The sequence below is a fragment of the Pezoporus wallicus genome, unplaced genomic scaffold (assembly GCF_028554395.1).
Source record: "Pezoporus wallicus isolate ANWC-B61680 ecotype Strahan unplaced genomic scaffold, APGP_CSIRO_Pwel_v1 contig_6428, whole genome shotgun sequence".
NCBI lineage: Eukaryota > Metazoa > Chordata > Aves > Psittaciformes > Psittacidae > Pezoporus > Pezoporus wallicus.
The window spans coordinates 2315199-2330162 of NW_026639269.1; the positions used below are offsets into that span (position 1 = coordinate 2315199).

At 42.7% G+C, this 14964-nt stretch overlaps 1 protein-coding gene across 1 annotated transcript in view; it reads left to right on the forward strand.

Annotated features, from left to right (window-relative positions):
* Positions 1–4318: 4318 nt before the first annotated feature.
* The window catches only part of HCRTR2 (hypocretin receptor 2), a 36515-nt gene continuing 25869 nt past the window's right edge, over positions 4319–14964 (forward strand). The window contains exon 1 of the mRNA XM_057414094.1: positions 4319–4630. Within this exon, the coding sequence (XP_057270077.1) occupies positions 4402–4630 (229 nt within the window). The 5' untranslated portion in view covers positions 4319–4401. The remainder of the gene's footprint in view (positions 4631–14964) is intronic.

Below are 14964 nucleotides of genomic sequence, written 5' to 3' on the forward strand. Positions count from 1 at the left end.
GATCCTGTTTTCTGCACACAGTGAGAAAAAATGCCTGAGGTTGGCTAAACAAGGTTGATTGCTGGATGCTTCTTTTATCGCCAGTGATCCAAAAATTCAACAGCAGGTTTGAACAATGTCTCTCATGATAAAACTAGTTCTGCCTCTTCAACCTGTAATTTATTACCAAATTAATGCCAAGTCAAGAGGAAATGTGTTGCTCCAAATGCATTTTGTGATGGAGCATTGTTATTCTCATTTATAAGATTTGATGATTAATTTATTCTTTTCCCCCAAAAAAATACACTATTCATTTTTCTTTTCTGTCTTTTACACCTTACTGCCTTGTAGTTACTATCTTTATTACCCCACTCAATTTTATGGCTGTATAGATTTCCAAACCTGGCTTTTTTCTATCAGTCTTTCCCTTTTGCTCTTAGCTTCTCTCTACTAGCTCATGTACCATCTTCCCTTCTTCACTATTTAGTTGATGACAGCTTATCTGCTTCCCAGGAACTACTTAGTGCTGCTGCTGGAGAAGCAGCACTCCCACCTTAAAATGCCATTACAGGAAGAAAGATACCATCTGGGCTTCACAGTCAAAATCTGGAACGTGATGGACCAGGATTGCTAAAATAAATAAACAGGAGTGCTGGTAGTTTTCTATTGAACTGTCATGTGGCATATTCCCTAAGAGAGAGAAAGGGGACAGAGAAAAGCTGTTATATGAGAACAATGAAAGGAAGAAGGGAAGGGAGGACATATTCACACAATCCATCTCTACTGCCAGTATAGTAGGCTATTTCTTTTCAGCAGCCGTGGTTACGTGGTTTGCTTCCCAAGAATGAAAGTTGTTAAAATGTTGAGCAGAGGCTGAACCCTCCAGCTCAGCTGCCTCTTAGCCCAAGTTTGCAAAGAGTTTAAAATTCGTTCTGCTTTGACAAAAAGCCCCTAATTTAATATGCTATTAGACTATTATGGAACTAATCCTCTGAATCAAAGATTTTTAAATGAAAGGGCTACAGACTAAGGTATGAAAAATTCTGCCTATTTATGTGATTAATAAAAATGTACGTCTACACTAGAATTATTATTGAGGGAGATAATGTGTTTGACAAAGTGATAAACTTGGATGCTGAAGTAGGGCTGGTTCGGTCTCTATGAATGTCAGTTCCTGTGAGATATCAGATGCAATAAAGCATAAAATTGTGCTTGATTTATATTCACACAGTCTAATATCATATAATAAGTGGCACTGAAAGCCACAAGGCACATCTTCTAGTGTTGGTAATTTCATTTCAGTATTTTTGGATTAGTGGTGAAAGTTATGGATTAGAAGAATACCAATATATGTGAACCTTTTAGCTGAAGAAACTACCAGACGGTATCCTCCTGAGATAAGAAAGTTAATAGATATAACCTTGAATTTATGCTTCTTTTAAGTGCTGGGTAGCCAGTATATTCTTTGATTGTAGAAGTCTGTAAAATCACATTAAACAGGTTTTGAACTGAAAAAAAAATCAGCTAAAAAATAAGAATTACATACTTTGAGCATTTGCTGTTCACTTGCATATGAAAGGAACACATTTAAACTGTGACACTAGTCTTGATGCAAACAGCATAATTAAAAGATAAATCAGCAGTAAAATTCATCACATGAATATATTTTGCTAATGCACTTTCACAAGTTAGAAAACCAGAGGGGACTATGTAGTCTAACCTCTTGCATACTTCAGATCATGCGACATTTCTGAATTAATTCGCTTTTCAGCTAGCACTTATCTTTTAGAAAGGCATTTGATCTTGGTTTTAAAATGCACAGCTAGAATGACTCCATTTTGAAAAGTATCTCCTCAGTAGCAGAATTTTGTACATGGTGAATATTTTCGTCTAATCGAGTTTCACACATACTTCTATATACAGTAATCTGTAGTCACAGTTATACTTATTTATACCATTAAGGATCACACGAAGCTTTCTGGCTACAGATTCATGATAAGAGTGTGTGTGTTTAGCTGATTACCTCGATCTTTGGATCAACAGCCAGCTTCTTCAAGGTCATTGAAGGATGAGTGTAACAGAACCAAGAACTGACAGTAGAAATGCACAGAAACAGGTTCAGTGATGATTCTTCATCTTCCATCTCATTTTGAGATCTGTTAGTTAGCCCATTTTTAATCTTTATAATGTGTGCCATATTGATTTTTTGCTATCCTGTCTTCCAATCAGAATGTGCTGTATCAATCAAAGCAAATGTCTGGTAGTACTCTAGGAATACTAAATTTATGCAGCTTATCAATCTGCATAATCAATTTTATATGGCTTTATCAATCAAACTTGTAATCTTGTTGAAAGTACAATGAGCCCTAAGATGCATTTTTCATAAAACCATGTTGTTTCTTAATATCTATACCTTTTTAATTCAATTTCCTACTATTAGTGAGGGAGGAAGAAAAAAGTATTATGTCAAAAAAGGCATTACGTGTTTCAGACTTTATGGCAACTTGAAAGCAAATATCGGAATTATGGACCAACATTTTAACATATGAATGAAGCTGGAGCATGAGTGCTGTTGTCTGTTACTGAGCACAAAATAGTCATGCTCTAAGTCTTTTCATCACTAGCAAAGACCATGACAAGCTGCTTAGATATGTCTCTTTCTATGTACCAAGTAGACCTGGTACAATTCCCGCATTCTCAGGAGAGTTTACATCACTTTTCAAAACTCACACCTCAACTAATATAACCTTAGATGTTTTCATTAGTTGCAGAGTGTGTAATCTTTATTTATGATACTTACAAAGTCTAGCTTTCTAGTTTAAGTAAGATAGGTGCAGATCCTACCAGTAAATCCAAGTATATCTCACTTTTTAATGTATTTAGCCTTAAAAGTCCACTTAAGTTCTCAGTGGAATAGGAAAGGGTTTTTTTTTTTGTTTGTTTGTTTAATTTTTTTTATTTTATTTTATTTTACAGGGAACTAAAGCAAAGGGAGCAGTTCTGTAGAAATAAGCGCAGGTAAGCACAGTGTAGGTATGCTGTATTGGACTTTGAAGGTAGTAGAGAAGTCTGCACACTGGCAAAGAACAATTCAGGAACCTGGAGTACTGTGTAAGCTAAGCACTACAGGGTTAATGAGTATCTGCCTTTCCATCATGCTTATGTGTTGAAAGTAGAGTCCCACCATAATAGTTCCTCCATTCCTACAGAATTACAGACCCTGCACTGAAATGCTTAACTGAGTGAGATGTGCCATTTCACAATGGAAGTGGTGCTTATACCAGGCTCATTAAATTATTCAGCTAGGAAGTGAACAGATTACCTGAATAGGAGGGGGGGTGAGTTGGGGAGGGGGGTGTTTCAGGCGAGGAGGGACAGGTCCAAACCTATCCCTTCTCTTTCAGGAACTGTACCCTGGGAAAAGTATGAAAATAACTCCAGAAGCAATGACCACAAACCAGGAAAACTATTACACTGTTTAACTAGCACTCCTGGGCTCTCGGACTGCTTTCTGCCAGCTCAGCTCAATTCAGAATAGCTACGGGGCAGCTGCTGTGTTGAGATCCTGAGTTGAGCATTTGAAACAACCTCGGAGCAGGGAGTCTGCATGCTAGACTCAAGCCTACAGTGGGCTCTCACTATCTTCAAATCCAATGAACCCCATGCTTGCCTGTTCAGCACCCTTAGAGATTTCCCCACAGGGGTTAATTCCTCTGGTTTAGCCCTATACCCAGTTCAGCTTCCAAAGGGGCACAGAAAGGAGACAGCCCTATTAGCCACGGGTTTTTAACGGCTTTCACTCTGTACTTCCTTTCACATCAGCCTCTCCCTGCCTTTGATCTACAAATCTATACTTGAATATATAGTGTAAAAAGGTCTAAAGTGCCTGTGCAAGAGAAGGTGGGAAACCACGGGGAACCAGAGTCGGAATAGGGGTGTATGAGCCGGGAGTGGGGTCGAGGGGAGAGAAGCAGGGATGGGTAAGGGCCGTGTGTGCAGAAATGCGGGGTGGGGGGAGCATGAGCATGTTTTGAGGAACGAAAATCAGAGTTGTTCGAAACGGACGTGACTTTTCCATCGGAGGCAGGTGCAGTTTGGCGCCCTAAGCATGCAACCCACCCTGGTCAGACTTTTCCCTAGTCAGGTAGGGGGAGCAGCCTTCGCGTGCACGGAGGCTGCTCCCCCTACCCGACCGGGAAAAAGGCTGGTCAGGGATGGTTGGGGACCGACGCGGATCCCCAGTCTGTTCTCGCATTGGCTCCCGTAAGTTCCCGCGTCATTTTTCTCCCCACACCCCGCTTTTCGCACTGGCAAGCACAAGTCTCGATGGACTGGCGGGAGAAAGCTCGGATGCTCTGAGAGCATTTGTTTGGTTTGTTGTGGTTTGGGTTTTCTTCCCAGTCAACGGACCAACCATCAGGTATGTCCGGGATTCAGCCTGAGGATGGCTCCCCTCCGTGTAGGAATTGGACCGCCAGATCGGAGCTAAACGAGACGCGGGAGGCTCTTTTAACCCCTTCCTCCGACTACGACGATGAGGAGTTCCTGAGGTACCTCTGGAAGGAGTATTTGCATCCCAAGGAGTACGAATGGGCACTGATAGCCGGCTACATCGTCGTCTTCATCGTGGCACTCGTCGGGAATGTCCTGGGTGAGTCGCGCTCCCCCCAAACTTCCCGTTCTCCGTTGCCGAGGTGCAGTTTGCACGGTTTTGCAGGAAACAGGGGGTGGGTTTCCCTTCCCCCGCTGGAAACGCGGGTGCCGCCAGCCGCGGGGGAAAGTTAAGACTGCACGGAAGGGGCCTTTGAGGCGGGACGCCGTGAAAACCGCTTCCCCCTGCGCCTGCAAGGAGCTGCGGAGGCAGCCGCTCGCTTCGGGAGTGGGGGCGGCAGAGAGCCGCCGGCGAAGCCCGCCGGAGAGACGCGCTGGGGGAAGCTCGGGGCTGCCGGCCGGCTCCCTGTCCGCCGGGCCGGGGTGCTGAACGCCCCTCACTCGTCCCGGCCTGCCCGTCGCGGCCGGCGGCTCCGCCTCTCAGCTGCTGCTTCCTCACAGCCCCTGCCCGCTCGGCGGAGCAGGGGGAACGCGGGTTTTTTCTAAAGGACAGAGATCGGGGGCGCGGCAAAGAGCAACGGGAGCGGGACAGTGGCCGCCCCGTGCGGGGAACCAGCGGTTGCTCCACTCGGCACCCGGCGGGCTGAAGAAGCGGAGCGGGGATGGCGATGGGGGGAACGGGGCGGTGCCCTGCCGGGCTCTCATTGAGAGAAGAGAGAGAGGCGGTGCCGGGAACCCGCCTCCTCCGCGCTTCCATTCATCCGGGAAGGAGGCGGTGGGAGGGGGGTGCGCGGCGGCTGAGTGTGGCGGAGAGACCAGGGCAGAGCCGGTGCGAAGCGGGAGCAGGCACAGCGGAGGGCGGTGTACTCCTTCCCGAGCGAAGCGTGACTGCGGCCCACGCCGGGATTGTGGCCGGCCCGTCGGGAAAGGCGCTTGTGTCGGCCCCCGCCTCCTCCCGCCCGGCACTGGCGTGGGGAGGACATGCGTGCGCACTGTCCCCTCCTGTGCTGCCCCGTGCCCGCACCAACCGGCGCTCCTTTCTGCAGCCGTGCCCCTGCGGTTTGCTGGGGAAGGCGTTTGCTCTTTAGCAGTTCCGCCTTTCTGAATGAGCAGAAGTGCGGTGAGGCCGCCTGCAGCCGGTTACGCCGTGAGAACGCACGTAGCGGGAGTCACGGCTCTTTGCATGTTCCATTTCCATCAGTGCCGTTGCCATGAACGAAGTGGCGCTCTGCCGCGCCCACCCCGCCATACGGGTCTTCCATTCATGTTTTTCAGAAGGATTCATGCGTGCCAGGGCCGTCATCTGCCAGCTCTCGGCTTCCCGAGGCAAGCCGCGCGTTAAGACTGCAGCCGTAGGCGACATTGTGCCAGGCTGGTTGTTCTTCCAACGGACTGATGATGCTATTTATTTGTTTATTTTCCTGGAATGTTGCACGAACTGCTTGTAAACATCCAGTATGCACGTTGGCAAAAACAATGAGTTTTCAGCCAAAGAGGTTACATTACAGCTATTCAGAACCTTGAGCATGTTTGCTCGGTAGATTGCTCAGCAGCCCTCTTGACAGGCAATGTAAAGATGATAGCTCTCGCAAAGAGTCTGTGCTTTAAGCTAGGGAGAAAAGTGCCCTTCGTTCTGCTCTTCAGCAAAGACGGGTTTAGGAGAACTACCTGTGTTTACCTGTTTGGCCCCAGCTCCGCCATTCTGTAAACAAGCTGCCCTCTTGCCATTAAAGATTCAAGGTCAATTCTTAAGCTGTAGGAGCTCTCACCCTGTATACACTTCTCCCCCTCAACCCTCCCTCTGAAGCCACAAGGAGAAAGGCTTTCCTCTCTGTTCCTGCAAACGGGGATAATAACTGCGCTGATATGAAGCCATTCCTCCTTTCATTTATGTGTGCTGTCTTTTTGCTTGTTAGGGAAGCTGACATTTGGCTGTCCACCCACCTCTGCTTTTGGCGGACTGCTTTGCTGTAGCTATTTGCTCTTTAAAGTGCCTTTGTGTATTACACAGACCTCACCCACCCAAACTGCTTCTGTTTACCAGCAAGTTGTTTGTGGGGTCTGCAGGTGCAGGTGCTCATTAGCTGAACACTGTCTCATCTTTATGCAAGAAAGCTCTTACTACACTAATTGCAGGCTCATGTGATTTTGAGGAGAGAAATGGATGTGGTCTAATGCTCTTTCCAAAAGCATTTTTGACTGTTAGTGAAAATCTGATATAGGCCAATACACGTTACAGTCTCTGAGAAGCAAATTTCTCCTGCTTGAAAAATTCGTATTCGAGGTTAATCTGGGACTTTGTTATGGACCTTCTTGAAACAGAGCAGAAGTGATTCTAGAGTGAATTTTAGTGGCTAATAGTGCTTATGGTATGATCCTTAATAGCACTAATGATATCCTTGATTGTGTCCCTCTGCTTATGTTTGACCAGTGCTCCTGGACATGTGTGGCATGCAAAGTCTGTTTTGTTCATGTCCTATTCAAATGGCACTTAAGCATCCAGGAAAGACCCTTTCCTATGTTGTACTGAAAAATTACATTTCTGCCTCTTACTTTGATTTGTGTATTCACTCGGGATTAAGAGACTTGTGTCCCAGCAATAACATCTGTGCAAGTGGAAGACACAGCACATCCCTCAGATATTAGTAATAAACTAGATTGAAGCATTCTGACAATTAATAGACAAGGGTAGGATCAGAAACTTGAACTTTGATTGGTATCTGCTGGGCTCTTGAGTGAGCTGCACAGCAAGAATCATTCTTATAGTAGCATGTAACAAGGTCTGCATTGCTATTTAGCTTTCAGTTTAATTAGGAGAGTTGACACATACTGTCCACGCTGCAGCACAAACCAGCTAAAATGAAAACTGTTAGCAAACCTCTGCATTTGAATGCAAGTTCCATTATTGCATTTGAGTGCTTCTTGTCAATGATTCTCCTGTGTGCCCATGTTGGCTGCTCACCAGAGATTTCTGTGCAAGCCACTGAAAAGAAACAGGTTTTAAGATGGTTTAGGACATATTTACATGAACATTCAGGGAATCTGAAAAGCAGATGATAAGTATGCAGTATGCTTTGTTCTGTTTCCCCCCTCAGTCACTATCACTAGAAGAAGCATAGGTGTTGAGGGTAAGAACTTTCTGTTCTGCTGTCGTGGTTTAAACCCAGTCAGGTAATTCGTTCGCTCACTTTCCCCCCCTTTCTTGCCCTCCCCCTGCTCCCGGAGGGACGGAGAGGAGAATCGAAAAGAATGCAACTCCCACGGGTTGAGATAAGAACAGTTTAGTAACTAAGGTATAACACAAATCACTACTGCTACCACCAATGATAATAATGATAAAGGAAATAACAAGGGAAGAGAATACAACACCTCACCACCAGCCGACCGATAACTCGCCCCCCAAGCCCGACCAAGCTCTGACCGATACCTCCTCCAACCCTGCAGTCTCCCAGCCCTTCCGGCTAACTCCCAGTTACATCCTGGGCATGACGTGCTGTGGTATGGAATAGCTCTTTGGTCAGTTTGGGTCAGGTGTCCTGTCTCTGCTTCCTCCCGGCTTCCCCTCCTCCCTGGCAGAGCATGAGGCTCACGAAGTCCTTGGCCAAACCAAAACATCTCTATCAGCTCTGTTCCCGAGCCGAAAGTCAAAACACTGCACTGCACCAGCTACCAAGGAGGAGAAAAATGACTGCTACTGCTGAACCCAGGACATCTGCAAACAAGACCAAAAGCATTTTTACCACTGCACAGCAATGAAACTCTTGCAGCTTCTTTGTAGAGCTAGTGCAAAATGTCAGACTTGGATAATGGAGAATGTACGTTGACTGTAGAGTAAATACCCGTTTCTTCTTTATTTAAAAAAATTGTATTAAAAACATCGCTTAAAAATAAAAAAACTAGATTATTACAGAAGAGTGTATGGAGGTCTCTGGTTACTGACATCATCATTCCACGCTAACCAGTTGCAACAGTTAATAACTGGAATAAGACCACAAGGGATTAATAAGTACTGTACAACTCCATACGTTTAGCTCCATTTATACAGGTAAAGAATTGAAATGGTCATCATTTAAGTTACTCATTTGCATAGGTCAGAACTTTTCTAATGAGATGGTTTCCCTCCAGGAACATGCATTCATCAAAATCAAAATGTACAGCAGAGATCACTTAGTTTAATCAGAGACTGAGGGCAGAACAAGCATCCTTCTGGTGTCCCACCAGCTGGGCTGCTGGGCCTCTCGGCAGCCCTCCCCAGAGCTGGCAGAAGCTGAGATTCTTAGCACACACAACCTGCCAGCACCCAGCTTGAAAGTCCTCAGCGCTGCTGGCTTCCAAGGCTAAAAGACCATGTAGGACATCAATGAGAGATTTCAGAAATGTTCTTTACTTGCACAATTTGATGCTACTTGTTTTTCTTTCCAACTCAGAATGAAACCATATTTAATTGACAGAGAAATGCCCTTCTCTGGATAGCTCTATTATTTATTATCTGTTTTACAGTAACTACTGGTTGGGCTGAGATCTGTACAGAACCTGACTGTGGCTCTTTCCTCAGAGTTCATAGTCTGACTCATAGATCTCAACAGCATTCATTTGATTTTTACTTATTTTCCGAGGACTGGAGAAGAAAAGTTTTGTGTACAGTTCTAACACCAGAGTCATAGTCAATGCTCATCAATAGGCAACTGTCTCAAATGCTGCTCTGTTGTTATTTTAAAAGTGAATACTAAGGTCTAGGCATACATGCATGTGTTGGTAGAATTGGATGAGTCATGTATTCTTTTAAATGGTGCCATGATCTTCATGAATCCTATTTGATTACTGTAGATGAGGCATAGTTCATTTAATCACATTTTAAATTCTTACATTTAATTTTATCCAGATTACTTTGGGAATCTGGCACTGAAAGGGCTTTCCTTTTGTAATATGAGCATGACAGTCACCTTTATCTTTTGGATGAATAATAGCTAGAATGGATTTCTGTTTTTTAAAAAGATAAGAAGTGACACACACATAGGAAATGATAATATTTATACATTTTAGTCTACCCAAGGTACAGACTGTATGAGCTCAATTTATGTAAGAATTTGAGAATCAACTAAAGTACATTGGTGTTTGCATAATATGGGGATCACTATCAAGAGTTATGCACATCCTTTTGAGATGTAGTAAAGCACTAAAAGATGAAGCTGATTTGAAATTATGCCCTTTTCTTTCTAGATTCTTATATTGAGACAAGGAGGCACAAAAGCCAAAATGTAATCAGTTCTAAGTAACCTTAAGTTTGATGGCTTTGTAATGGAAAATAACTGAAGTGCTTGAAAGTAGTTGACATAGTTTTAGGTCCTTAGGACCTTAGTAAAAAAAGTGTAAGAAAAGCAGAATAGAAAAATAGGACCTGGGGATGGGGAGTATCTGGGACTAGCAGATGTCCAGCATGGGCACAGTTAAACTAACTGATAAGTAGAAGGACAGGATAATTGCTATGTCTGTGGTGTTAATGAATCCATTAAGCTGGTGTAAACATCTACTGGGGGGTATCCTGGACTAGCAGATGTCTAGGATGGGAGCAGTTAAACTAACTGATAAGTAGAAGGGCAGGATGATTGCTCTGTCTGTAATATTAATTAAGCTGGTGCTTCAAAGACTGCCAGAAGTTATGAAGATTGTTGGGAGAAGTAAACGACCCTCAAAGACCACCATCACATTTTTGTATGCAATTTTTGTATTTGCATGCAAATTTGTATGCAAATTTTATACGCAAATTTATATGCAAAACTTTCTGGGAAATTATGTAATTCTTGTGTAGCCTCATGAATATGTATGTGTGCCCAGTGACTATATAAGGATGGGCTGTATAGCAATACGGTGATACATGTTTGGAGGAGCTATCCCCCCTGTCCCCTGGTGCCGCAATAAAGAATACCAGCTTGTCAACTCGAAACTTTGTTGGCATGTTTGTTCCTGGAGTTTTCTCTGAATCAATATCCAGATGTGTAACTAGTTCCACTTTGTATGCTTTGTGACCAGACGGTCCAGAGGGGAGACAGCTCTACTTTCTTTTACCATTCTGTGTCAAAAGGCAATTCTGCCTAGTGTGAATAGTGCAGACCTATTGAACCCAACTCTGAAAAAGGGCAATGCCCAAGACTGAAGGAAGGTGAGCTGCAAGAGATGCTTGATGCCTTGAATGTTAATACAAATTCTGTTGACTTTCATTTGAGTTCTTCTAAAAGAAAGGACTGTTGCATCTGCCTGGAGGCTGCCCTTACAGTTGGATAAAAAAAGAATGTCCCTGGATAGTATTTTTTTCAGAGTAAAATAATAAGCACTTTGCTACTTGTCTTCTAACATTGTAAAGACAGGAGTATCCTGTGAATTCATTTGGTGATAAAGGAGGAGGACTGGAATCTGAACAAGTGGAAAAGTGCTTGATTTCAGAGGTCAAAGCCCATTAAAAGGTATTGAAAGAGAAACAAAAAATAGATTCATTTCCATATGGAGTCATATTCTGTTTAATTTGTAACTACTTTTAATTAGTGTTATTGTTCTTACTTCTGAGGCTACATTTACATGGAAACTAAAACTTTAGGACTCCTCTGCCATCCAGTTTTCTTCCTTTCTTCTGTCTATGGCACTGCTGATAAAAATCTCTTATCTGATGTATCATAATCTTTGACTTAAAGACTGGGTGTTGAGCAGCTCCTACAGAAGAACTATCAACAGTCTGTCAGAATTCCCCTGCAATGCTAGAACATTATGGCATGGGGGTTGGTGGCAAGGGAAAACACACCAGCATGTATTTGACAGATTACCTAGGAAGCAAATAGCAAACTTTATTGTTGCTGGTTTTGTTTTAGTTTCATTTTACTTTCAAGATGTATTCCTGATAAACATGTGAAGTCTTTAAAGAATTTATCCCATTTTATTTTATATATTCTCAAAGCTGTTGGAGTGGTATCTCTGAAGACCAGCTCTGCCATCCAGACCCAAAACAGATGCAACCTTGATGGTGGCAGGTTATGCTGGCTATTTATTGATCTTATGTTTTGAATGATGTTTGGAAAGAATCGTAGATTCTAGAAGGAAAGCAATTCAGCAGAGCTATTCAGCAACTGCACAATTCCAAGGCCACTAAAACCAGTAAAGCCCTCATTGTCAGGAGCTGAAGAGAGGCTAACACATCTTTCTTTTCCTTAGGTCAGTGAAGTACTCTTCAGCCAGAAATGTCTTTGGGGCATTACCAAATAAAATGAAAGCTGTTGTCACTTCCTGCTTTAGCTCACCATCTTTCAGAAAAACTTGAAGGCTTTGTAATGCTTCTTTATTTGTAAAGCATTGTTTATGTTCTGTGTTGCATGTCAAGTGAAATCTTTTTTGTTGCTGTTTTGTTTATGTTAGCAGCTGGTTTACTTACTGCGTATCTCACAAGTGGAATCCATCAGAGAAGAGCTAGAATGGACTGTTCCCCTAGGGGAAGCAGAGCCAGGAGCTGAAGACAGCAGCATGATTGACAGGGCAATGTGTTCACCAACACAGTCCCACAGTGCCTGAGAGCATGGTAGGTTTAATGATGTTTATCAGGGTTCAGTCACCTCCCAGCAACTGCCAGACAAATCCATAGTGATGAAGCAGGTCTGAGGTAAAGCCAGAAAGTCAAGTCAGTGGGTGAGGATTACAGTCAAAATCAGTAACACACATGCATGCTGGCAATGTCATCTTTGCCTGAGCTAAGAGAGCCTGAGCTTAAATGCAGCTCCCGGGGAAAGAGGTGACCGGCAAAAGAGGCATCTCACATCTTTCTCCGAAAGCTCTGTTCCCAGCAGCCTGAACCCAGCTTCCATGCTGCCCTGTACCAGAGCTGGTCTCCTCTACAAACAGCTAACCCCTGGGGAGGAGGCAGAGGTTGCAGAGCCTGGGGGTGCACTCAGCCCTGGCAGAGCTGTGTTCTATCTCCTGGTTCTCAGTGCAGTAAGACTGCAAGGATTTTCGCTCAGTTTTGAAATATTATATTGGCAATGTGGATTCATGAAATAGATTCAGAAGTTGCTTACTGTACAAGATATCTGTTGTAGCATTTTACTAGCATAGCAAATTGTTTTTCTTTGTGTAGCCTAAAAAGAAGTCATTCTTTCATCTATATTAGAAACAGTCATGGACATGGAAAGGTTTTTCCTGGTGCAATTCCATTATACACTGACAGATGCATTTTGAATCATTATTTCAAAGTTGCAAAGCATTTCAGATGAAAAGCACACCTTGATTTTAATGAGTCACGCAAGTTTAAATTGAATCATAATGGAGTGTGAAATCTTTTTATTGTAGTGTTGTGCAGTATGACAGCTATATTTATGGGCCTTACACAAAGCGTGTGTAAGGATTTTGTAAGCTTTTTATTACTATGGATAGACAAAAAAAAGTGTATCAATGTGATTATGAAATAACTGGTCATTCAGTACAGTCAGCTCTGCAAAGATGACTGGGGTTACTAGTTAATACTGGTAATGATTTGTGTGTACGTATGGTGGACAATTTAAAGCCAATCTATAATGAGTACAGTTAGCTCAGGAAAACTGTGTGATGGTACCTTGCACTTCATCCAGAGCTGACGAAACCTGGCATTTTGGACAGCCATATTTTACAGCATAGCTGATCATCTGGTAATAATTCCCATTTCCATTAGGTTGTTAATTGCCTAAAATTACGTAATGTGAACAAGTTAGAAAATGAGTCCTGTGCCAATTAGATGGTTGTGCTATTAGTCTCTATTTTAATCTGTAGAGATTATTTTCCAGAAAGCAGAATTTAGATCTTGTATTCTTCTCTGTCACTGTAATAATAAGGCAGTACATGAAATATATAAGTGGGCTGGAGAACATGAGTAACTCATGTTCTTGTAAGTCCTTTTAAAAGCTTGCGTACAATAGAGCACTTGGTAGCTAGAAAACATCTCAGAGAATGTATTGCTGCAAGCAAACTTGTTGCTGTATATCTGTTTTATTTATTTAGACTCTTGTCTTTTGTGGAAGATGGTTTCCCACTGGTAGATTTCAGTAAAGCTGATATTAAACACAGTACTTTAAGATTTCATATGTTCAATGTTATCCTAAAATCAGCTAGGCTGGAAAACATGACCTTTAGGATCATGAAGGACTGCAAGTCACCAGTAAATCATGTCGCTAAGAGCCTACACTTAGACATTTTTTCAACACTTGAAGGGACGGTTATTCAGCAGATCAAATCATGGTTTACAATATTTTGGTTTATACCCCCTTGGTCAGTTAGGGTCAGTGGTCCTGGCTGTCCCCCCTCCCAGCTGTTGGGGTGCAGTGAGAAGCAGAAAAGGCCTTGATTTTGTGTAAGCACTGCTCAGAAATAACTAAAATATCCCTGTGTTATCAACACTGTTACCAGCACAAATCCAAACCACAGCCCCGTACCAGCTACTATGAAGAAAATTAACTCTACCCCAGCCAAAACCAGCACATACATACATATATTTGTGTGATACCCAGGGAGCATGACCTAGCCACCTACTTCTTTTGCCGTGCTTCCATGATTTTTTCCAGATCTGTTGACACATCTAGTATGTCCTGTTAATGAGGAGCTGTCACCTCACTGGCTGGCTATGTGATTCCTTTGTGTCTGCAGCCCAGAATATTGTCCACCTTTTCAGCTGTCACATCACATATTCAAGTTGTTGTGGTTTAAGTATTTCTGCAGATATTTCTTATCTGCTGGGTATTACCAGCTATATGATTTTTTTCAATATTTGCTTGATAATAAACATTGTATAAAAGGTGTCTTTGTGTCATTCTTTCTATTACTTTTTTCAACATAAACTTGTTCTTATGTTGGACTCCTTTTATCCAGATGAGATTAGTTGTGTAAGAAATGAAGTAATGTGTGAGTTTAGAGATTAACAGTGGGAAAGAGATGGACAGTTTAGGAAGTAGATATCATCTCCCTATTCACAGAAAAGATCGTCTTGTTTTAGATTTTTTGTTCTCACTGCTGGTTTCAAAACCCCTTAATTAAATATCCTCTGCAATTAGTTAAAGTAGTTCTTACAGCTTAATCAAGATCATCAAAGTTATTGAAAGACTCATGGAAAACCTTCCTAAAATAAGTAAAATAAGCTTAGTCTTTCACACCTAATTTTTAGACTCTCAAGTTAAAGCAGAAGAATCCTTAATCAGAAATCATTCATAATGAAAGTAGTTTCAGTGACAGCATTTTCCTTCCAGCAGCGTGTGTTGATTCAGTGTTTCCACAGGGGCTCTATCTTTCCTAAGGTTAAATAACCTATCTACTCAGCCTTCCTTTCAGTCAGTTGCTTGACACCCTGCCATCCAGATCATGATTCACAGTAGATAATGTCATCAACAAAAAAGAACAAGGGGGAGAATGCCATATGGAGAACCAGTTATTGCC